Source organism: Heterodontus francisci, chromosome 35, assembly GCF_036365525.1.
Source record: "Heterodontus francisci isolate sHetFra1 chromosome 35, sHetFra1.hap1, whole genome shotgun sequence".
In the NCBI taxonomy this organism is placed as follows: Eukaryota; Metazoa; Chordata; class Chondrichthyes; order Heterodontiformes; family Heterodontidae; genus Heterodontus; species Heterodontus francisci.
In genome coordinates, this window is record NC_090405.1 from 48,872,555 (window position 1) to 48,897,912 (window position 25,358).

Consider the following 25,358-nt stretch of genomic DNA (forward strand, 5'->3'; position numbering starts at 1 on the left):
TGTTCCTTCACTGTCGCTGGGTCAAGATCCTGGAACTCCCTTTCTAACAGCACTGTGGGTGTACCTACCTCCCATGGACTGCAGTGGTTCAAGAAGGCAGCTCGCTACCACCTTCTCAAGAGCAATTAGGGATGGGCCATAAATGCTGGCCTAGCCAGCGACGGCCACATCCCATGAATGAATAAAAAAAATACCTACTGTATTTACTTCAACATTGAATTGACAAATAATGTTCTCGTTTTGGCTGTGAAAATCAAGTCAAAATTGTGACCGTAGAACTTGTTTCAGGAGAAACTTTATCCAGAGAGTGCTGAGAATGTGAAACTTACTACAAGTAGTAGTTGAGGTGAACAGCATAGATGCATTCAAGGGGAAGCTATATGAACACACGAGGGAGAAAGGAATAGGAGGACATGTTGAAGTAGGGTGGGAGGAAACCTGTGTGCAGCACAAGAACCGGCATGGACCAGTTGTGCCAAATGGTCTAATTCTGTCCTGTATATTCTGCGTCAGGGTTGTCCAACCCTTTTGCATAGGGGGCCACATTACAACTTTTGTCTTATATGGTGGAGGGTGGGGGTGGTGGGGGGTCGACGACACAATTTCGGGAAGATAAAGGCATTAAAATTTATTTTACTTTGAATCAAAATCTACAATAAAGGTGCATTTTTGTGGAGAAACTTTAAATAAGACTAATTTATTGACTTACTTTCTGGTCACTATGTTGGACACTGATTTGGTGAGATACCTGGCATTTTTTTTTGCTTGCACAAGTAGTCAATGCTTGCCCGCACACTTGTTGAGTGATGCAGAGTATTCTGGATAGATGTCATTGTGTCAGGAGTGATCTTGATCATTCTCTCTCCCTCTCTCTCTGTCCCCTCTGTCTCTGCAACCCCCCTCTCTCTGTGTTCCCCGTCCCCCTTTTTCTCTCTCTCTCTCTCTTTCCCCCTCTCTGTCTGTCCCCCTTTTCTCTCCCTGTCCCCGCCTCTCTTTCTGTCCAACCCGCCCTCTCTCTGTCTCCACTCTGTGCCCCTTTCTCACTCTCTGCCCCGTCTCTCTCTGTTCCCCTTTCTCCCTCTGCCCCCTCCCCCCTCTTTCTCTCTGTCCAAACCCACAATCTCTGCCCCTCCCTCTCTCTCTCTGCACCCCCCTCTCTCTCTCTGACAGTCGCAAAGAGTGGGAACGCTCAGCAGATGGTGATCAGTTTAAAAAAAATCTCAAGTCAGTTTCACATTCGGGGTTTTCCAACAGGTTTTTAAAAAATCCTGAATCTGTCCGAAGTCAGGAACTGTAAGCTGTGAAACTCAGCGCAATTTATTTTAAAAAGCTGGTCTGCTAGAAGACGACTAAGGGAAATTTCTCATCTCCAGTCACGGACCCCTGATGAGGAAGAGGAATGGCCCGGGTACAGTTTACACCTGCGGGCTGGTTGGAAACCTTTGGTGGACCGGATCCTAGCCTGCGGGCCATATGTTGGCAACCCTGTTCTATGTAATACTATGTAAAATCATACAATGGACTGCTACAATACAAATACTTCATATGTTCACCTAAAATTCTTTTCTCTATTATTTTGAGGGGGCAGGGGGTGGGGGGGGGTTTGCTGGCACTAAACTGTTTTAAAAGAAATGGGTTATCATCACTGCTAAAATGGTGGCCACGACACTAGGGATAACTCTCCTTGCTCTCAAGGTAACACTCATCACAAATAAATATTTAACAAATTGGCAACAAAAAAAGAATTACAAACTGAACTTGGCAACAGTAACTTCTCTGCTCTTCCACAAAATACACAACACTCTACTTTCTCTAACCCATACTACATGGCCAGCTCATGCTCTCTGTTCCCAGCTACACACTGTCTCTAATGTGTGACTACAGTCTCAGACAACCATTGCATATATCAAGGACATCACCAATATGTGTATCCGATGAACAAATTCCAGAATCTATTTATATCAGTGGTTCAGGTAAGGGGGAAATGAAGAGAGGGAGAGGGCGGCAGGGGTGAAAAGCTATTGGCAGGGAAGGGAAATCAAGTCTGTTGCATGGACAGAGAAAAAAAAGTGATCCTGCTGGAGGGATGGGAAAGACAGACACAGTGCAACTACTGAGAGGGGATAGGGAAAGAGAAAAAAGAAACACTTGGGCTCATGAGGAACAAAAAAAAAGAGGAAGAAAGTCCCTTCTGTGTGCATGGAAAAGAGGAGGAAGACAGGAGAGCGGGGCAGAGCAGGACATGGGGAGAGAGAGACTATGAAGATACAAGAGAATAAGAGAAAGAAAATACGAAGAGGAAGAGAGAAACAGGAGGGAGAGGATAAAAGAGGAAGGGGAAGGGAAGAGAGATATGGAGACCCTGCTGAGCTTTAATGCCCTCCATTCTTGCTTATACATGGGGCTGAATTTTACTAGGCCCTTGACGCCGTGTGTCGCGGTGGGGAGGCCTGCAAAGTTCAGTGTGGAGAGGCCCACCTCGACCCCCGATGTTGAGAAGAGCCGGCCGCATATTACCGGCGGCAGGGGGACCTCGGTTAGGCCCCACCCCCCCGCCAGCCTCCTGGCGGCGGGGCCTTCATCTAAATATTTAAATTCACATAAATTAGATTTAAACAAACCTACCTGCAGGCGGCGGCCGCCCCACACCAATTTTACTGCCGATCATTCTGAGGCGAGAACAATAACATTTTCAGGGCAGGAGGGGTGGGGGAGTGGGGAAACCAACTTTTATTGGCTGTGGGGATGGTGGGAAGGGATTGAGGATCAAAGGGAACAAATTTCAGGGGGAACGTTCGGGAGATCAAAACAAGTTTATTATGGGAGGAGAGGGAAATTTTTATATAAATTACCCATTGGAGGGGTGGGAGAAGGAATTTACAATGGAAATAAGATTTTGTTTTTTCCCGGAGATCGGGAGCGTTAAATATTGAAGTATTACTGAACGGTTTGAAGCCCTTTAAAAATGGCACCAGCCGCAGTGGCCACCCCCTCGACATCATTGGGGGGGGGGGTGGCAGCTCCGCCCCCTTTATTTAAATCAGTCCCCATGGACAATATCGCTGGGGCCACGGATCATGGCACACAAATAAAATCCAGCCTCTGGAGAATGGTCTTGGGTGGCTGTCGATTCCAATTGGACTTCAGGAGAGGAGGGAAGAAACCTGAGGAAAAAAGCTTTGCTGTATAGATGCATACATGAAAAGAGAGGATCCCATGGAATTATTTTGGTAGGGAGTAATCTAATTTTGGGATTCAAATGATGGTTATGAACCAATCAAAATTAGCATTTGTTGTTTACATGGTTTAAATCTGAGGTTAGATTACATTGGAATGGATTCCAGGTATCTTTTATCCTCCATATAAATCAGAGCCTGTGATTACATTACTGACTTTCAATCATTCCTAGGTATCTATTTATTCTCTGCATATGAACCCCTCAATCAGTAATTGCTTCCAGACATTCAATATTCTCCATGTAATCTCAGCTACTCATAACAAACAGAACAACATTCAATATAAAACATAGAATACATTAACAATTGCCCTCCAGTGGTTTCAATCTACATACTGGAATGGATATGTAAGTGCAGGCAAGATAAGCCTTGATTTGTCAAGACTTCCGCTGTGAGGCAAGCTTCACCAGCTGTTGGAATGTGGAAAAACAACAATTAATGCATTAACTACCACACTTAAAGGGAAAAAAATAATTTTTTACAACTAGACTCCAATTTTCTCCTTGTGAATGCCCTGATGCATGCTTTGACATACCTTTAAGGACTTAGGCTGCCCTTAGGTACCTTGCACATCTTTTGGTACCTTGTGCGAGACATCATTTTTTTAAATGCATGAGCCCAGCCTAGTGCACGTAAGAATGCTATTTGACTGTGAAAGCCATCACAAGCGTGCCTGATCGTGTCCTTGCCCAATGCTCATACAGCTATTTGCAGCAGACATGGCCAGATAACTAATTTCGCCCTCCCGAACCCAGGGCGCCAAGGCCAACAGTTGTACCCGACTGCTGTCCAGGCTGAGCATAGCTAACTCAGCTAATCTGGTCAGTTTGGTTTGGTTGCATTTCAGCTTTACCTACTGGGCCAATAGAAGAGCCAGTTCTGGATTGTTTATCACAGCTCAAGTTAATGTGTGAGTGATGTGAACCATAGAAAAATTAAGGCACAGAAGGAGGCCATACAATCACTGATGTGATAATAGCAGAGTGTTGATAAAAGGATGACATGAAACTAGCTACTTATAATGTCATCTGTGGTGGTGAAGCTAGAACTACAAATACACAAAGAAAAGTAACAGCTGTAATATTGTGTGCATGTATAATCCTCCACCTGCAGTGTGTTGAAAGGGTGGAATTCAGATTAACGCTTGGGGTGGGAGTGTTGCTTTCTGTGGAACCAGAATCAAAAAATTACTTAGGCTATTTTGGACATTGATTCATACATGGCAGAGAAAGAGGCCATTCGCCCCATCGAGTCCATGTTGGCTCTCCACAGAGCTACACAGTCAGTCCCACTCCCTGGCTCGATCCCCGTAGCCCTGCAAGTCCATTTCTTTCATGTGGCCATCCAACTTCCTCTTGAAGTCATTGATCGTCTCCGCTTCCGCCACCCTTGTGGCAGTGGCCACTTCATAAACAAAAAAGTGCTTCCTCATATTCTTCCTGCATCTTTTCCCCAAAACCTTCAATCTGTATCCCCTAGTCCTTGCATCATGTGTTAAGGGGAACAGTTTTTCCTTGTCTAACTTATCCAAGCCTGTCATAATCTTGTACACTTCTATTTAATCTTCCCTCAATCTCCTTTGTTCTGAGGAGAACAATCCCAGCTTTTCCAACCTAACCTTGTAACTAAATTTCTCCATCCCTGGAACCATTCTGGTAAATCTCCTCTGCATCCTCTCAAGGTTCCTCACATCCTTCCTGAAGTGTGGTGACCAGAACTGGATGCAATACTCTAGTTGGAGCCTAACCAGAGCTCTATAAAGGTTCAGCATAACTTGCCTGCTTTTGTACTCTATGCCTCTATTTATAAAGCCCAAGATGCCAAATGCTTTACTAACCACTCTCTCAATATGTCCTGCCACCTTCAAAGATCTATGCACATGCACCCCCAGTTACCTCTGTTCCTGCAAACTCTTTGGCCAGGATTTTGTTGAGCTCTTGACGTCGGGCTCTGTGACCAGGGGGATGGGGGCTGGAAGATTGCAGTGGCAGTGCTCGGCCATGGATCCTGCATCTAGCTGGGATTGCCAGGCCCGATCTTCCCAGTGGCGAGGCTCTGTGGCGGCCCCCCGCACCCCCACTCGGCGAAGGGACCCAACTTTAAATATTAAAATAAAGGCTTTGAATCAATTTAAATAACATTCACCGTGATCTTACCGGCTGCCTGGGATCTTCCATCCGACGGATGGCACTCATGCACCTTCATTTTCCTGTCCAGGGAAAGCTGGCACCACTGAGGTGGGGAAGGGGCAACCTTAGGATTCTTAGTGTAGTGGTTGGGGAATGGGGTCAACTTTGCATTTCTAGTTTGGGCGGGGAGGGGTGGGGGGGACGGTGGGGAGGAAAGGGTCAACTAAGCAGTTTAAGTGTTTTTGGAGGGGGTGGTGGATAAGAACATAAGAAATAGGAGGAGTAGGCCATTCGGCCCCTCAAGCCTGCCCCGCCATTCAATAAGATCATGGCTGACCTGCCCCAGACCTCAACTCCTCTTTCGTGCCAGCTCCTCATAGCCCTCAACTCCCTGATATTTCAAAAATCTATCTACGTCCTTTGTAAATACTTTCTGTGATCCAGCCTCCACAACTCTCTGGGGTAGAGAATTCCAGACATTCACCACCCGCTGAGAGAAGAAATTCCTTCGCATCTCAGTTTTAAATGAGTGTCCCCTTATTCTGTAACTATGTCCCCTAGTTCCAGATACCCCCACGAGTGAAAACATCTTCTCAAAATCTACCCTGTCAAGCATCCTCAGAATCTTGTACGTTTCAATAAGATTCATTCTTCTAAACACTAATGAATAAAGGCCTAACCTGTTTAGCTGTTCTTGATAAGTCAACCCCTTCATCCCAGGAATCAGCCTAGTGAATCTCTTTTGAACTGCCTCCAATGCCAGTATATCCTTTCTTAAATACGGGGACCAAAACTGTACACAGTACTCCAGGTGTGGCCTCACCAACACCCTGTACAGTTGTAACAAGACTTCCCTATTTTTAAACTCCAACCCCTTAGCAATAAAGGCCAAAATTCCATTTGCCTTCTTAATTGCTTGCTGCACCTGCATGCTAACCTTTTGTGCTTCATGCACAAGAACACCCAGATCCCTCTGTACTGCAGTATTTTGCAGTCTCTCTCCATTTAAATGACAGCCTGCCTTTTGATTCTTCCTGCCAAAGTGCATGACTGCACACTTTCCTACATTAAACTCTGTCTGCCAAGATTTTGCCCGCTCACTCAACCAATCTATATCCCCTTGCAGATTCCTTATGTCCTCATCACAACATGCCCTCCCACCTATTTTTGTATCGTCAGGAAATCTGGATATATTTGGGTGGTGGGGTGGGGCGGGAAAGAGGGCAACTATGCAATGCAATAGTTTTGGGGGCGCAAATGGTGCAACAATTTATTTGTGGTGTAGTGGGGTGGTGGTGGGGGAATGCGGTATGCCCTTCGCTTTTAAACGAGCCGCCCCGTACTTGATCCCCGCGGCGTTGTGCCTGTGTGTACGGGCCACCATTTACTTTGCCCACCACCGCTCCTGGCAGCAGGGGAATAAATTTCAGCCCTTTAGAACTTTGCCATTAAGTATATAGTTCCTCTCCCTATTCCTTCTGCCAAAATGCATCATCTGACACCTGTCACGATTAAATTTCACCTGCCATCTTTTTGCCCATTCTGCTAGCCTATCTATGCCCTGTTGCAGGCAGTTCATATCATCCTTACTGTTTGCCGCACCTCCAAGCTTGGTGTCGTCAGCAAATTTTGAGATTCTACCCTTTATTCCAAGATACAAGTCACCTAGACATAGTTAAAAAAGCAGTGGTCCTAGCACTGACCCTTGGGGAACACCACTGTCCACTACCCTCCTGTCTGAAAAGCAACCAATAATTATGACCCTCCTATTCCATGAGCCTCAATTTTATTAACCAGCGTTTTATGTGGTACCTTATCAAATGCTTTCTTAAAATCCATATAAACAACATGCACCAAATTCCCTTCATTAACCTTCTCTATTACTTCATCAAAAAATTCAATTAGTCAAGCATGATCTGCTTATTACAAATCTATGCTGGCTATCCCTAATTAACTTGAACCTCTCTTTACCTTGATTATTGCTGCTAAAACCTTACCTCACCCCCCCTCCCCGCAACCGATGTTAAACTAATTGGCCTGCAGTTGCCAGGACTATTCTTACACCTTTCTTGAATAAGGATATCACATTTGCCTCTCTCCAACCCTCTGATACCTCCCCAATATCCAGGGAAGATTGAAACATTATGGCAAGCCCTTCCGCTATCTCTATCCCCACTTCCTTTAGCAACCTGGGATGCAAGCCAACCGGACCAGCTGACTTATCTACCCTAAGCCGAGCCAGACTTTTTAGTACCTCCTCCTCTCAATTTTTATGCTATCCATTGCCTCTACTTCTCTGCTTCTACTCGTATTTTGTCAGCGTTCATTTCCTTAGTGAACATTGATACAAAGTACTCACTAACTATATAAGCCTTGCACTCCGTCTCGAAGCATATATTACCCTCTCTGTCCCTAATAGGCCCCTTTCCTCCACTTAGTACTTACTTACTATTTACATGCTGGTAGAAAATCTTTGGGTTCCCTTTTATGTTGACTGCCATTCTATTTTCATATTGGCTCTTTGCCAGTCTTATTTTCCTCTTCACCTCCCCTTTCAACATATTGTATATGGCCTGGTTCTCACTTGATGAGTTCACCTGACATGCATCATACACCCTCTTTTTGGTTTCATCATCATCTCTATTTCCCTCGTTAGCCTAGGAGCCCTGTTCTTGGTTCCCCTACCTTTCACCCTTTTTGGAATGTTCCTAGCCGGTACCTGAAGTATCTCTTCTGAAAAGATAACCCATTGTTCCCATAAAGCTCTTCCTGCCAGTCTTTGATTCCATTCTACCCTGGCTAGATCCCTTCTCATTGCGTTGAAATTAACCCTCTTCCAATCTAGATATTCTACCTTAATTTGTTCTTTGCTTTTCTGCATTACTGGTCTAAACCTAATGATACAATGATCACTCTTACCCAAGTGCTCCCCGACAGACACTTGGTCCACTTGGCCCACATCATTTCCCAGCTTGTGTGCTGCTACTGTTTCTCCCTGCACCTTTTTTTAATATCAAGATTACATAAAAATGTACAGCACAAAAACAGGCCATTTGGCCCAACTGGTCCATGCCAGTGCTTATACTCCACACAAACCTCCTCCCACCCTACTTCATCTTGCTCTATCAGCAGAACCCTTCTATTCATTTCTCTCTCATGTGTTTATCTAGCTTCCCCTTAATTGCATCCTCCTCCACTTCTTCATGTAGTAGCAAGTTGCACATTCTAACCATTCTCTGGGGAAAGAATCCATACTTAATTTATTAGTGACTATCATATTTATGGCTCCTGGCCTTGGTCTCCCTCACAAGTGGTAACTTCTTCTCTACATCTACCTGATCAAACCCTTACATAATCTTCAAGACGTGTGTCAGGTCACCCCTCAGCCTTCTCTTTGAGAGAAAAGAGCCCCAGCCTGTTCAAACTTTCCTGATAGGAAAAACTTCAGTTCTGGTACCATCCTTGTAAACGGATGGCCTGAGTAAAACAGGACAATCGAGAGGCAAGTATATATGAGATACTCATTAAAGAATGGATAATTGTGGGTAAACATTTATCTGTAGATCATACTTAGATCTTCAAATTGACACGTTTTAAAAAATGTTCATATACTTCGAGGGGGCCTTCTAACAAGCAATGCATACATTCAATTTGTGCAATGAACAGCAGATGAGAAGCACTGGAGTAATGAGAGCCAAAGGAATCCATTGGAGAATATTTGCTCCTTGATACTGATACCAGTAGGCACTGTTCTTGGTAACTCACCAAACTGACTTGGACAGCACCTCCCAGGCCACTGTCTCTACCACCATGAAGGACAAGAGTCACAATATCATGGGAACATCACTACTTCCAAGTTTCTCAGCAACCTGACATGGACATAGATCACAATTTTTTCGTGGTCATTGGGTCAAAAATCCTGGAATCACTTGCATAACACTATGTTGGGAGAACTAAGACCACAAAGACTGCAGCGGCTCTAGAAAGTGGCACAATTTCGCTTCTTAAGGGTAATGAGGGGTGAGCAATGAATGTGCTCGTGTCAGTGTCATCCACATCTGATTAATAAACTTTAAAAAAAGAACAGGTTCTACAGCTGGCCTCCGCACCCCTGGGACAGGGAGGGGAAAAGTCACCCAAAGTTCCTGATCACAATCCAAAGTGCATGCGCAGACCTTGGGTGAGGACAGGAGTGGGTTTGGTTACAATGTCCTCTGTGGTTGAACTGCCTGCCAACACTCACTATCTAGGCTTACAGATACAGCATGGTTACTTGGGTGAAGTACCAGATAGTGGGTGAACAGTGTCCATGAAATTGTACTTTCTAATGAGTTATCTCCTTCAGGAAAGGACAGAGAGGGACTCAACTGGCAAATAATAAAAAAGCCAAGTGTTTTGGCACTTAAGAGGACAAATATTATTAAGTAGAACATGGCACGCACAGCAAGCATGTAAAACATGAGGCATTCCATCAGTACTGGGTACGGTAGGCGGTGGCATTGTCACTGGACTAGTAACCCAGAGATAAGAACAACAAAGAACAAAGAACAGTACAGCACAGGAACAGGCCATTCGGCCCTCCAAGCCTGCACCGATCTTGATGCCTGCCTAAACTAACACCTTCTGCACTTCCGGGGCCCTTTCCCTCTATTCCCTTCCTACTCCTGTATTTGTCAAGATATCTCTTAAACGTCGCTATCGTATCTGCTTCTACCACCTCCCCTGGCAGCAAGTTCCAGGCACTCACCACCCTCTGTGTCAAAAACTTGCCTCGCACATCCCCTCTAAACTTTGCCCCTCGCACCTTAAACCTATGTCCCCTAGTAACTGACTCTTCCACCATGGGAAAAAGCTTCTGACTATCCACTCTGTCCATGCCGCTCATAACTTTGTAAACCTCTATCATGTCACCCCTCCACCTCCGTCGTTCCAGTGAAAACAATCCGAGTTTTTCCAACCTCTCCTCATAGCTAATGCCCTCCAGACCAGGCAACATCCTGGTAAACCTCCTCTGTACCCTCTCCAAAGCCTCCACGTCCTTCTGGTAGTGTGGCGACCAGAATTGCACGCAATATTCCAAGTGTGGCCGACCTAAGGTTCTGCACAGCTGCAACATGACTTGCCAATTTTTATACTCTATGCCCCGACTGATGAAGGCAAGCATGCCGTATGCCTTCTTGACTACCTTATCCACCTGCGTTGCCACTTTCAGTGACCTGTGGAACTGTATGCCCAGATCTCTTTGCCTGTCAATATTCCGAAGGGTTCTGCCATTTACTGTATACCTCCCACCTGCATTAGACCTTCCAAAATGCATTACCTCACATTTGTCCGGATTAAACTGCATCTGCCATTTCTCCGCCCAAGTCTCCAACCGATCTATATCCTGCTGTATCCTCTGACAATCCTCATCATTATCCACAACTCCACCAACCTTTGTGTCGTCCGCAAACTTATTAATCAGACCAGCTACATTTTCCTCCAAATCATTTATATATACTACAAACAGCAAAGGTCCCAGCACTGATCCCTGCGGAACACCACTAGTCACATCCCTCCATTCAGAAAAGCACCCTTCCACTGCTACCCTCTGTCTTCTATGACAGAGCCAGTTCTGTATCCATCTTGCCAGCTCACCTCTGATCCCGTGTGACTTCACCTTTTGTACCAGTCTGCCATGAGGGACCTTGTCAAATGGCTTTACTGAAGTCCATATAGACAACATTCACTGCCCTTCCTTCATCAATCATCTTCGTCACTTCCTCAAAAAACTCAATCACACATAGATTCCCATCTCTGTCCTTGAGTGGGCCAACCCTTTCCCTGGTTACCCTCTTGCTCTTGAAATATGTAAAAAAAAGCCTTGGGATTTTCCTTAATCCTGTTTGCCAATGACTTTTCATGACCCCTTTTAGCCCTCCTAACTCCTTGCTTAAGTTCCTTCCTACTGTCTTTATATTCCTCACGTGCTTCGTCTGTTCCTAGCCTTCCAGCCCTTACAAGTGCCTCCTTTTTCTTTTTGATGAGGCTCACAATATCCCGTGTTATCCAAGCTTCCTGAAACTTGCCAAACTTGTCTTTCTTCCTCACAGGAACAAGCTGGTCCTGGATTCCAATCAACATGAGGGAAAAACATACTTGACCTCGTCCTCACCAATCTGCCTGCCGCAGATGCTTCTGTCCATGACAGTATTGGTAGGGGTGACCACCGCACAGTCCTTGTGGAGACGAAATCCGCCTTCACATTGAGGATACCGTCCATCGTGTTGTGTGGCACTATCACCATGCTAAATGGGATAGATTTCGAACAGATCTAGCAACGCAAAACTGGGCATCCATGAGGCGCTGTGGGCCATCAGCAGCAGCAGAATTGTACTCAACCACAATCTGTAACCTCATGGTCCGGCATATCCCCCACTCTACCATTACCATCAAGCCAGGAGACCAACCCTGGTTCAATGAAGAGTTCAGGTGGGCATGCCAGGAGCAGCACCAGGCATAACTCAAAATGAGGTGACAACTTGGTGAAGCTACAACACAGGACTACTTGCATGCCAAACTGCGTAAGCAACATGTGATAGACAGAGCTAAGTGATCCCATAACCAACGGATCAGATATAAGCTCTGCAGTCCTGCCACATCCAGCCGTGAATGGTAGTGGACAATTAAACAACTAACTGGAAGAGGTGGCTCCACAAATATCCCCATCCTCAATGATGGGGATCCCAGCACATCAGTGCGAAAGATAAGGCTGAAGCATTTGCAACAATCTTCAGCCAGAAGTGCCGAGTTGATGATCCATCTCGGCCTCCTCCTGAAGTCCCCAGCAACACAGATGCCAGACTTCAGCCAATTCGATTCACTCCGCGTGATATCAAGAAACGACTGAAGGCACTGGATACTGCAAAAGCTATGGGCCCTGACAATATTCCGGCAATAGTACTGAAGACCTGTGCTCCAGAACTTGCTGTGCCCCTAGCCAAGTTGTTCCAGTACAGCTACAACACTGGCATCCACCCGGCAATGTGGAAAATTGCCCAGGTATGTCCTGTACACAAAAAGTAGGACAAGTCCAACCCGGCCAATTACTGCCCCATCAGCCTACTCTCAATCATCAGTAAACTGATGGAAGGTGTCATCAACAGTGCCATCAAGCAGCACTTGCTTAGCAATAACCTGCTCAGTGACGCTCAGTTTGGGTTCCGCCAGGGCCACTCAGCTCTTGACCTCATTTCCGCCTTGGTTCAAACATGGACAAAAGAGCTGAACTCCAGAGGTGAGGTGAGAGTGACTGCCCTTGACATCAAGGCAGCATTTGACCGAGTATGGCATCAAGGAGCCCTAGCAAAACTGAGGTCAATGGGAATCAGTGGGAAAACACTCTGCTGGCTGGAATCATATCTCGCTCAAAGGAAAATGATTGTGGTTGTTGGAGCCCAATCATCTGAGCTCCAGGACATCACTGCAGGAGTTCCTCAGGGTAGTGTCCTAGGTCCAACCATCTTCAGCTGCTTCATCAATGACCTTCCTTCAATCATAAGGTCAGAAGTGGGGATGTTCGCTGATGATTGCACAATGTTCAGCACCATTCGTGACTCCTCAGATACTGAAGCAGTCCGTGTAGAAATGCAGCAAGACCTGGACAATATCCAGGCTTGGGCAGATAAGTGGCAAGTAACATTCGCGCCCCACAAGTGCCAGGCAAGGACCATCTCCAACAAGAGAAAATCTAACTATCTCCCCTTGACATTCAATGGCATTACCATCGCTGAAACCCCCACTATCAACATCCTAGGGGCTACCATTGACCAGAAACTGAAATGGAGTAACCATATAAATACCGTGGCTACAAGAGCAAGTCAGAGGCTAGGAATCCTGAGGTGAGTAACTCACCTCCTGACTCCCCAAAGCCTGTCCACCATCTACAAGGCACAAGTCAGGAGTGTGATGGAATACTCTCCACTTGCCTGGATGGGTGCAGCTCCAACAATACTCAAGAAGCTTGACACCATCCAGGACAAAGCAGCCCGCTTGACTGGCACCCCATCTATGAACATTCACTCCCTCCACCACCGACGCACAGTGGCAGCAGTGTGTACCATCTACAAGATGCACTGCAGCAATGCACCAAGGCTCCTTTGGCAGCACCTTCCAAACCCACGACCTCTACCAACTAGAAGGACATGGGCAGCAAATACATGGCAACACCACCACCTGCAAGTTCCCCTCCAAGTCACACACCATCCTGACTTGGAACTATATCGCTGTTCCTTCACTGTCGCTGGGTCAAAATCCTGGAACTCCCTTCCTAACAGCACTGTGGGTGTACCTACCCCAAATGGACTGCAGCGGTTCAAGAAAGCAGCTCACCACCACCTTCTCAAGGGCAATTAGGGATGGGCAATAAATGCTGGCCTGGCCAGTGACGCCACATCCTATGAATGAATTTAAAAAAAGTACTGTGAGTGCTTCTCCATCTATTACTATCTGTCACTGGGCTTAAAACCTGCAGGGTAAATATTTTCATACAAATGAGTGGTTGGAATGTGATCTTTGTTCCTTGTCTGCCGATTATTTATAAACATGACAATATTACTGAAAGAAGGAGCCATATTGATCATACTTTCACCTTTACAACGCAACAATCAGAATACTCAATGCATAACCTTTTGTTATTTCACAATCAACAGTTGGAGTTGTTTTGAACAAAATACTTCGCCCAAGTCTCCAACTGATCTTTATCCTGCTGTATCCTCTGACAATCCTCATCATTATCCGCAACTCCACCAACCTTTGGGTCGTCCGCAAACTTACTAATCAGACCAGCTACATTTTCCTCCAAATCATTTATATATACTACAAACAGCAAAGGTCCAAGCACTGATCCCTGCGGAACACCACTAGTCACATCCCTCCATTCAGAAAAGCACCCTTCCACTGCTACCCTCTGTCTTCTATGACAGAGCCAGTTCTGTATCCATCTTGCCAGCTCACCTCTGATCCCGTGTGACTTCACCTTTTGTATCAGTCTGCCATGAGGGACCTTGTCAAAGGCTTTACTGAAGTCCATATAGTTAACATCCACTGCCCTTCCTTCATCAATCATCTTTGTCACTTCCTCAAAAAACTCAATCAAATTAGTGAGACACGACCTCCCCTTCACAAAACCATGCTGCCTCTCGCTAATATGTTTGTTTGTTTCCAAATGGGAGTAGATCCTGTCCCGAAGAATCCTCTCTAATAATTTCCCTACCACTGACGTAAAGGTCACCCGCCTATAATTTCCTGGATTATCCTTGCTACCCTTCTTAAACAAAGGAACAACATTGGCTATTCTCCAGTCCTCTGGGACCTCACCTGTAGCCAATGAGGATGCAAAGATTTCTGTCAAGGCCCCAGCAATTTCTTCCCTTGCCTCCCTTAGTATTCTGGGGCAGATCCCATCTGGCCCTGGGGACTTATCTACCTTAATACTTTGCAAGACACCCAACACCTCCTCCTTTTTGATAATGATATGACTGAGACTATCTAAACTCCCTTCCCTAGGCTCATCTTCCACCAAGTCCTTCTCTTTGGTGAATACTCATGCAAAGTACTCATTTAGTACCTCACCCATTTCCTCTGGCTCCACACATAGATTCCCTTCTCTGTCCTTGAGCAGGCCAACCCTTTCCCTAGTTACCCTCTTGCTCTTTATATATTTATAAAAAGCCTTGGGATTATCCTTAATCCTGTTTGCCAATGACTTTTCATGACCCCTTTTAGCCCTCCTGACTCCTTGCTTAAGTTCCTTTCTACTGTCTTTATATTCTTCAAGGGATTCGTCTGTTCCTAGCCTTCCAGCCCTTACAAATGCTTCCTTTTTCTTTTTGACTAGGCTCACAATATCCCGCGTTATCCAAGGTTCCCGAAACTTGCCAAACGTATCCTTCTCCCTCACAGGAACATGCTGGTCCTGGATTCTAATCAACTGACATTTGAAAGACTCCCACATGTCAGATGTTGATTTACCCTCAAACAGCTGCCCCCAATCTAAATTCTTCAGTTCCTGCCTAATATTGTTCTAATTAGCCTTCCCCCAATTTAGCACCTTCACCCGAGGACTACTCTTATCCTTATCCACAAGTACCTTAAAACTTATGGAATTATGGTCACTGTTCCCGAAATGCTCCCCTACTGAAACTTCGACCACCTGGCCGGGCTCATTCCCCAATACCAGGTCCAGTACGGCCCCATCCCTAGTTGGACTATCTACATATTGTTTCAAGAAGCCCTCCTGGATGCTCCTTACAAATTCTGCCCCATCCAAGCCCCTAGCACTAAGTGAGTCCCAGTCAATATAGGGGAAGTTAAAATCACCTACCACTACAACCCTGTTACCTTTACATCTTTCCAAAATCTGTCTACATATCTGCTCCTCTACCTCCCGCTGGCTGTTGGGAGGCCTGTAGAAAACCCCCAACATTGTGATTGCACCCTTTCTATTCCTGAGCTCCACCCATACTGCCTCGCTGCACGACCCCTCCGAGGTGTCCTCCCGCAGTACAGTTGTGATATTCTCCTTAACAAGTAATGCAACTCCCCCACCCCTTTTACATCCCGCTCTATCCCGCCTGAAGCTTCTAAAACCTGGAACATTTAGCTGCCAATCCTGTCTTTCCCTCAACCAAGTCTCTGTAATAGCAACAACATCATAGTTCCAAGTACTAATCCAAGCTCTAAGTTCATCTGCCTTACCTGTTATACTTCTCGCATTGAAACAAATGCACTTCAGACCACTAGTCCCGCTGTGCTCCGCAACATCTTCCTGCCTGCTCTTCCTCTTAGTCTTACTGGCCTTATTTACTAGTTCCCCCTCATTTATTTCACTTGCTGTCCTACTACTCTGGCTCCCACCCCCCTGCCACACTAGTTTAAACCCTCCCGAGTGACGCTGGCAAACCTCACAGCCAGGATATTTGTGCCCCTCCAGTTTAGATGCAATCCGTCCTTCTTGTACAGGTCCCACCTGTCCCAGAAGAGATCCCAATGATCCAGATATCTGAAACCCTCCCTCCTATATCAGCTGTTCAGCCACGTGTTTAGCTGCACTATCTTCCTATTTCTAGCCTCATTGGCACGTGGCACAGGGCGTAATCCCAAGAGGTCCTGTCTTTTAACTTTCTACCTAACTCCCTAAACTCCCCCTGCAGGACCTCGTCACTCTTCCTGCCTATGTCATTGGTACCAATGTGTACCACAATGTCTGGCTGTTCACCCTCCCCCTTCAGAATGCCCTCTGTCCGTTCAGAGACATCCTTGACCCTGGCACCAGGGAGGCAACATACCATCATGGAGCCTCTTTCACGTCAACAGAAGCGCCTATCTGTGCCCCTGACTATAGAGTCCCCTATAACTATTGCTCTTCTGCGCTTTGTCCCTCCCTGCTGAACAACCGTGCCAGCCATGGTGCCACTGCTCTGGCTGCTGCTGTTTTGCCCTGATAGGCCATTCCCCCCCCAACAGTATCCAAAACAGTATACTTGTTAGAGAGGGGGATAGCCACAGGGGATTCCTGCACTGACTGCCTGCCCCTTCTAGCGGTCACCCATCTATCTGCCCGCACCTTGGATGTAACCACTTCTCTAAAACTCCTGTCTATGACGCTCTCTGCCACCTGCATGCTCCTAAGTGCATTCAGTTGCCGCTCCAACCGATCCATGCGGTCTGTGAGGAGCTGCAACTGGGTACACTTCCTGCAGATGTCGTCGTCCGGAATGCTGGAAGCGTCACGGACCTCCCACATCTCACAGGTGAAGCACTTCACCCTTCTAACTGACATTTCTAGCACTAATTAATAAATTAATTTAAGATAACTAAATACTTATTAAATCCTTAGTGGGGCAAGAAGAGGGCAATAGACAAAGAGTGGATTCACTAAAGTGGTAGCTGTGAATTAGACTTGCACCAAACATAGCCATTTTGAAGAATCTGAAACTTAAGAATTTGAATTGACAAGCTGCTATGCATTTGTAGAAAAACTGTAGTTAGTGTTATATCACTCAGTCACTTACCGATTGACAACAGCAAAGCAAAGCCGGCATGTACTGTGCAGCAGGGCTGTCACGTTTTGTAGAAAGGAGGCAATTTTAGGTTGCTCATCAACGGGCCCTTGTATGGAGAGGAAACAGCCATGGAGCTTATCAGTGAGTCCAGTATATACCACATAGCTAAGAAAAAATAGAAAGAAGATCATTAGTGCTGACAAGAACAGTTAAATATAGATCTAAGTAATATGTTAAAATCTTAAGTTTGTGTGCACCTAACATTTTCCATTCTAAATTCCTATGTCCATACTTTATAATGGAAACTGCCAATATAAATTTGGGAAGCTGTAATTACAGTGTGGCAAGTTTACATAGGAATTTTCCCTTACAAAGGTGGTGTCATGCAGGCCCCCACCTGCCAAGCATGAGGCATATTAATTTCACCACAGACACTAAATTTTAAACTGTTGCTGAAGTGAAGAAAGGACTTGCTTTAAAAGATTGCCAGATCTTGGCTGGAAAGACATTTGCATATTAACAGAGTGTGTTTGGAAGGGCAAAGGAGCCATTCCCTGACACATTCAACCCACTATGGACTTTTGATCACCAGACATTGAAGGTGGGGGTGCTCGCATTCCAGGGTGACTGCTAAAATGGCTGAATACACAAATGGACATGGTCAAACCAGCAAATCACATGACTAACCTACTGGGCAACCTCAGTTTTTTGAATTTGTACAAACAGTTTGCTTAGAAAGTAGAATGCTCTTGGCCTGAGAAGATCTCTCCTGTCTGGCTCGCTATAGCCTCCAAATTTTTGTTACGACCAGATGAGAAAGAGATCTCGGGTTCCCTTTCAGCCTTCACCTGGTCTTACTGTAACAGGGTTTAATTTTAAACACACCATGTTTTAAGCTCCCCCTTGGTGAATCCTTGTTCACTGCTTTCCAATTATAAGGCAAAGAAATCAGCACAAACAGGCTTTCTTAGGTTTAAAGAAGAAAAATGTAAATTTATTAAACAAACTCTAATTCGGTTAACGCCTACGGATACACGATTTGCCCCATGCTAGCATGCATACGCGATACACACATGCACATAGAGACAAAAAGGAGAAAAATAAAGTGGAAAAGTTTGCAGCAAGATCTCAAGAGTTGTTGTTACGGTTCTTCAAGCTCACTGTCGAGTCCTTGATTGGAGGTAGATCTTGCTTTTCGTTGGGGCCCAATATTCTTTTTAAACCTTGTCCGTTGTAGCAGACTTTTATCTCTTGGGGTTCATGTGTCTTCAGTGGATTCAGAGGCTTGTGAGAAAGAGATGGGAGCAGACAGGAGAGAGATCTTCTCAGTCCAGGAGCAAACAGACTTTCTGCCCAAACTGTTTGCCCAAATTCAAAAAACTCAGGTTGCCCAGAAGGTTAGTCATGTGACGAGCTGGTTTGACCATGTCTGTTTGTGTATTCGGCCATCTTAGCAGTCAACCTGAAATGCGAGCTCCCCCACCTTCAACACCTGGTGCTCAAAAGTCCTTTGTGGGTTGAATGTATCAGGGATTGGTCCTTTGTCCTTTCCAAGAACTGTCTGTTAACATGCAAATGTCTTTCCAGCCAAGATCTGGCAATTTTTTGTGAAGAGGTGGGGGCCTGCATGACAGTGGAGATAGGAATTTATAACAGAATTTTTTTTAATTCATTCATGGGACGTGGCTAGGCCAGCATTTATTGCCCATCCCTAATTGCCCTCGAGAAGGTGGTGGTGAGCTGCCTTCCTGAACCTCTGCAGTCCATGGGAGGTAGGTACATCCACAGTGCTGTTAGGAAGGGATTTCCAGGATTTTGGCCCAGCGACAGTGAAGGAATGGCGATATAGTTCCAAGTCAGGTTGGTGTATGACTTGGAGGGGAACTTGCAGGTGGTGGTGTTCCCAAGCATTTGCTGCCCTTGTCCTTCGAATTGGTACAGGTCGCGGGTTTGGAAGGTGCTGTCTAAGGAGCCTTGGTGCGTTGTTGCAGTGCATCTTGTAGATGGTATACACTGCTACCACTGTATGTCGGCGGTGGAGGGAGTGAATGTTTGCAGATGGGGTGCCAAATCAAGTGTGCTCCTTTGTCCTGGATGGTGTCGAGCTGCACCCATCCAGGCAAGTGGAGAGTATTCCATCACACTCCTGACTTGTAGATGGTGGACAGGCTTTGGGGAGTTAGGAGGTGAGTTACTCACCACAGGATTCCTAGCCTCTGACCTGCTCTTGTAGCCACAGTATTTATATGGCTACTCCAGTTCATTTCATGGACAATGGTAACACCTAGGATGTTGATAGTGGGGGATTCAGCAATTGTAATGCTATTGAATGTCAGGGGGAGATGGTTAGATTCTCTCTTGTTGGAGATGGTCCTTGCCTGGCACTTGTGGGGCGTGAATGTTACTTGCCTCTTATCAGCCCAAGCCTGGATATTGTCCAGGTCTTGCTGCATTTCTACACAGACCGCTTCAGTATCTGAGGAGTCGCGAATGGTGCTGAACATTGTGCAATCAGCAGCAAAGATCCCCACTTCTGACCTTATGACTGAAGGAAGGTCACTGATGAAGCAGCTGAAGATGGTCGGGCCTAGGACACTACCTTGAGGAACTCCTGCAGTGATGTCCTGGAACTCAGATGATTGACCTCCAACAACCACAACCATCTTCCTTTGTGCTAGGTATGACTCGCAGGTGCCACTTGATAGCACGGTCGACGACACCTTCCATCACTTTACTGACGATTGAGAGTAGACTGATGGGGCAGTAATTGCCTGGATTGGACTTGTCCTGCATTTCGTGTTCAGGACATACTGGGTAGATGCCAGTGTTGTAGCTGAACTGGAACAGCTTGGCTAGGGGCGCGGCAAGTTCTGAAGCAGAGGTATTCAGTAATTGCTGGAATATTGTCAGGAACCATAGCCTTTGCAGTATCTCGTGCCTTCAGTCATTTCTTGATATCATGTGGAGTGAATCGAATTGGCTGGAGTCGGGCATCTGTGATGCTGGGGACTTCAGGATGATCATCAACTCGGCACTTCTGGCTCAAGATTGTTACAAATGCTTCGTCCTTATGATGTGCTGGGCTCCCCCATCATTGAGGATGGGGATAACTGTGGAGCCACCTCCTCCAGTTAGTTGTTTAATTGTCCACCACCATTCACAGCTGGATGTGGCAGGACTGCAGAGCTTAGATCTGATCCGTTGGTTATGGGATTGCTTAGCTCTGTCTATCGCATGTTGCTTACGCAGCTTGACACGCAAGTAGTCCTGGGTTACAGCTTTACCAGGTTGACACCTCATTTTGAGGTATGCCTGGTGCTGCTCCTGGCATGCCCTCCTGCACTCTTCATTGGTCTCCTGGCTTGATGGTAACAGTAGAGTGGGGAATATGCTGGGCCATGAGGTTACAGATTGTGGTTGAGTACAATTCTGCTGCTGATGATGGCCCACAGCGCCTCATGGATGCCCAGTTTTGCATTGCTAGATCTGTTTGAAATCTATCCCATTTAGCACGGTGATAGTGCCACATGACATGAAGAAGGGTATCCTCAATGTAAAGGCGGGACTTTATCTCCACAAGGACTGTGCAATGGTCACTCCTACAAATACCGTCATGGACAGATGCATCTGCAACAGGCAAATTGGTGAGGACGAGGCCAAGTCTGTTTTTCCCTCTTGTTGGTTCTCTCACCAACTGCTGCATTCCCAGTCTAGCAGCTATGTCCTTTAGGACTCGGCCAGCTCAGTCAGTAGTGGTGCTACCGAGCCACTCTTGGTGATGGACATTGAAGTCCCCACCCAGAGTACATTCTGCGCCCTTGTCACCCTCAGTGATTCCTCCAAGTGGTGATCAACATGGAGGAGTAGTGATTCATCAGCTGAGGGAGGGCGATAGGTGGTAATCAGCAGGAGGTTTCCTTGTCCATGTTTGACTTGATGCCATGAAATTTCATGTGGTCTGGAGTCGATGTTGAGGACTCCCGGGGAAACTCCCTCCCTACTGTATACCACTGCACTGCCACCTCTGCTGGGTCTGTCCTGCCGGTGGGACAAGACATACCTGGGGATGGCAACGGCAATGTCTGGGACATGGTCTGTAAGGTATGATTCCGTGAGTATGGCTATGTCAGGCTGACTGGTCTGTGGGACAGCTCTCCCAACTTTGGCACAAGCCCCCAGATGTTAGTAAGGAGGACTTTGCAGGGTCGACAGGGCTGGTTTTGCCATTGTCGTTTCTGGTGCCTAGGTCAATGCCGGGTGGTTTCATTCTGTTTTATTGACTTCGCAGCAGTTAGATAAAACTAAGTGGGTTGGTAGGCCATTTCAGAGGGCATTTAAGAGTCAACAACATTGCTGTCACATGTAGGCCAGACCTGGTAAGGACAGCAGGTTTCCTTCCCTAAAGCACATTAATGAATCAGATGGGTTTTTTTTCTAATAATCGACAATGGTTTCATGGCCATCATTAGACTAGCTTTTAATTCCAGATTTATTAATTGAATTCAAATTCCATCTTCTGCTGTGGTGGTATTCGAACTCATGTCCCTGGAGAAATAGCCTTGGTCTCTGAGTTACTCGCCCAGTGACAATATCACTATGCCATTATGGATAGGGTGGCACTTAAAAACAAGGACTGAATTACATCTATGCTCTCCAGTCCAATTATTCCCCCTTTTTCTAAACCCAGCTCATCTGAAGTCAACACTTGGTCTTAACTTTCTACGGGCAATGCCACAGGAGATGAACTAATTGAGGGAAAATAATTATGCTCAAAGTGAATGTGGTTAAAGTTTTGAAATTGTAGAAAAATGCCATCACAGTACTTGAAAAATTAGAAATTAATCATTTTGTCTTTTTGCAAAGTAATTTGTATAGTTGCAAGGCCAAACCCCTGCTTGGAGAGACTAGAACTAAAGACCATTGTCTCTGGCTAAAAGGGTGGCTATTTTGAACTGAGATCAGGAGAAATTTCTCGTGAAATTTTGGAATTGTCTTCTAGAAAGGGCTTGGATGCTCAGTCGTTGAGCAGTTTCAAGGCTGAGATCGATAGATTTTTGGACTGTGAGCATCAAGAGATATGGGGAACAGACAGGAAATTTGAGCTGAGGATGAGGATGAGCTGTGATCTTATTAAATGGTAGAGCAGGAGGGAGGGGGGCTACTCTTGATCCAATTTCTTACATTCTTAGGTAGCTTACAAACACATTCTAGTAAGCTCACCAAAATAAGGATAATAGCTTGGTGAATTATGGTGATTGTTTTTGGAAAAGGTTGTTAGAAATCAAGAAGTTTCATTTCCCATTTGTGCCAACTTAGCTGATCTCAGCTGCAGAAGCAATCAGCATGTTACAATTCTGGACTAGGGAAAGGGAGAAGTGAAAAGCAACTCGTGTTTAGGCAATGGATCACTATCCAGTGACTCATTGCAAGTGTTGGTAAAAGGTTGGGTTTGGCTGTGTTGTAAAAAACATAAAATTGTGATCGAGACTCAAACACCAAGAATTGCCAATTGGGAGCGAGAAAAAGGAAGGCTGGGAAGAAGGTACTCCAGCACAAGTCATAAAAAAGAGGGTTGTATCCATGGAACTGTAACAGTGTGTCAGGAAACGGTGGCAATGACATTTCCCAGAATCCATGGACTGTCCCACAATGACGGTCAGGAAAGTAGGGCTGGTAGCTGTGGAACGGTGGTCTCACATAAATTAGTGCTTCCAGAAGACAAAATTTAATTTAAAGGAATCTACTCTGCACAAATGACATACACACAGTCAATTCTTGGCCAGAATACTTGACAAAGAGCTTTGAGACAGAACTCAGACTGCAGTTTGAAGAAAAAACTGATATGGCCTGCTTATTTAGGATATACATGCAGCTCCTGTCACCATTGACAACACATTGGGCGAGTTGTAGCTGTTCAACTACCCCCTGCCAAACTCCCAAAAGAGGCCAAGAATTGCATGACAGTTTCAAAGCAACTTGACAAGTAAGCAGATGTCACATGGACTGGAGAAGAAAAAAAATTAAACATCAAAATGTTTAAAATGAGAGATAAAGGTGAACTAATAAAAGACCTGAGGTCAATGCTTGGTTTTAATTCCATTCCAAGTTCACTTAATGTCACAAAGCTGCAGTTGGTTCTTTATCCAACTACCTCTGTCACTTAACTCTCTTCTCATCTCTCAATACCTGAACCTTCCTCCGCAGTAGATTTATTTTTAAGTCTGAGATTTGTATTTCTCAGAAAAGCAGTATTATATCGTGCCGAGGGGCAGTGGAGAAAAAAATTAGATATAATGAAATGTGGCAGTGAAAATGCTGCAGCCACTTTGCATACAGCAAGGTCTCACAAACAGCAATGAGATCAATGATGGTGTTGGTTTCAGGAGGATTGGAGGCCAGAACACCAGAGGAACTCCCTGCTCTTGATATTGTAATAGGATCGTTAATATCCATCTGAATCACCAGAACAGGTACATTGGCTTTGCCATTGTGGCTCATCAGAGGATAGCAACTCTAAAATGCATCATCTTGCTGCTCCTGCCTTCGATAGCAGACTGCCAGCCTATATGAGCTCAAGTTCTTGGAGTGGCGCTTCAACACAAAATCTTCTGAAGGAACTCTGCTCAGCTTTTTACAAAAAATATTTATTGAAGAAAATATTGGCACTGAGAGTGCAGGTGCATCTCATGTTGATAATGTGGCCCACAAGGGTCCATTGAATACAACCAAGTGGCCCACTAAGGCAAAATGTTTGGACACCCTTGCTGCAAAGGGCTTTATGAAATGAGTATGGGTGGCATCGAGCCAGTTCCTGGTGGGTAGGGGGCGCACAGCATAAAACTATCTGTAATTCTGCAGTAATTGGTGTGAAAATAGTATCCTACACAGACAGGACAAAGACTGGTGGTTGCAGAAAATGAAAAAAGTCACACTTGTACAATGGGGGAGGGGAATTCTTTGGTAATTGGAGCTGAGGTACATGAGAGAGGAAAATAAGAGAGCCATGGTTCCCTTTGTTGGTTGGTATCCAGTGACCTACTGCAAGACATTGTGCATTTGGAGATGTCTGCAGAGGAGAGGTTTGATTTGCTTGTGATGCCCTCCAATTGTTGAACAGCTCGATGTCAAAACCCCTACAGGAAGAGTCACCATTTAGTCAAGGTATCCCAAAGTACTATTTAAGAAACTGTACCCCAGTGACTTTTTTTTTTTAAAGAGGGCAGGGGGTGGGGGAGAGGGAGGAAATTGTTTTAAAAAATGCAGCAGAGGGAGGTTTGAAATTACACTGTGTTTCAGTGGGCTATAGAGTTGATATTCTGTCATTCACTGGGGAAAAAATCTTACATTAAAAAGCAGCTTGGTCAACAAAGAAGGCAATTCGATTTTGAGATTATTGAAAGAACAGTTTACCTTTTTCCAAGGACAAAAGCTTTTTTTCTTCCCACTCAAAAGCCTGGCCATTTAACGCAAAACACTATCCTGTAATTTGTACCTAAAACACCCAAAGGGAAATCCAATACTTTACCTAACAGGTAGCCTTTCCAGACAGACTTGTCATTATACCATTTCTAATTTGTCTATTTGAGACTGAGGTTAAACAGCATTCTCTCACTGCCCAGATCCTGCAACAAATCACTCCTAATTGCATCTTCACCCTGTCACAGTTTCTATGGCAGCTCTACACCCTGCCCATCACCTTCAATGCCACAGGTATTAGACAGTCTCAGTTTACTCTGCCTCTGGTGTTATCCAAGTTCAGTGCACCTGACACCTTCACAGCACAGACCCATCAGTCAGAAGACCTCCCACCTTTATTCTGTATATTCCTTTTGCAATCATTCAATTACTTTCCACAACTACATTAACATAGCAGGAGTTCTTTTCTAGTTGACATCTTCATTTTTTTGCTCTGCTTTTTTCCCTACCTCTTCTGAAGGTGCCGGCTCCAG

The 25,358-nt window shown here is 45.4% G+C and overlaps 1 protein-coding gene across 3 annotated transcripts in view; it reads right to left on the bottom strand.

Annotated features, from left to right (window-relative positions):
* scaper (S-phase cyclin A-associated protein in the ER) overlaps positions 1-25,358 on the bottom strand; it is a 384,847-nt gene that overhangs the window by 71,332 nt on the left and 288,157 nt on the right. For all 3 annotated transcript variants that reach the window (XM_068015512.1, XM_068015509.1, XM_068015510.1), the window contains exon 26: positions 17,419-17,574. In XM_068015512.1, coding sequence (XP_067871613.1) covers positions 17,419-17,574 — 156 coding nt within the window. The remainder of the gene's footprint in view (positions 1-17,418; positions 17,575-25,358) is intronic.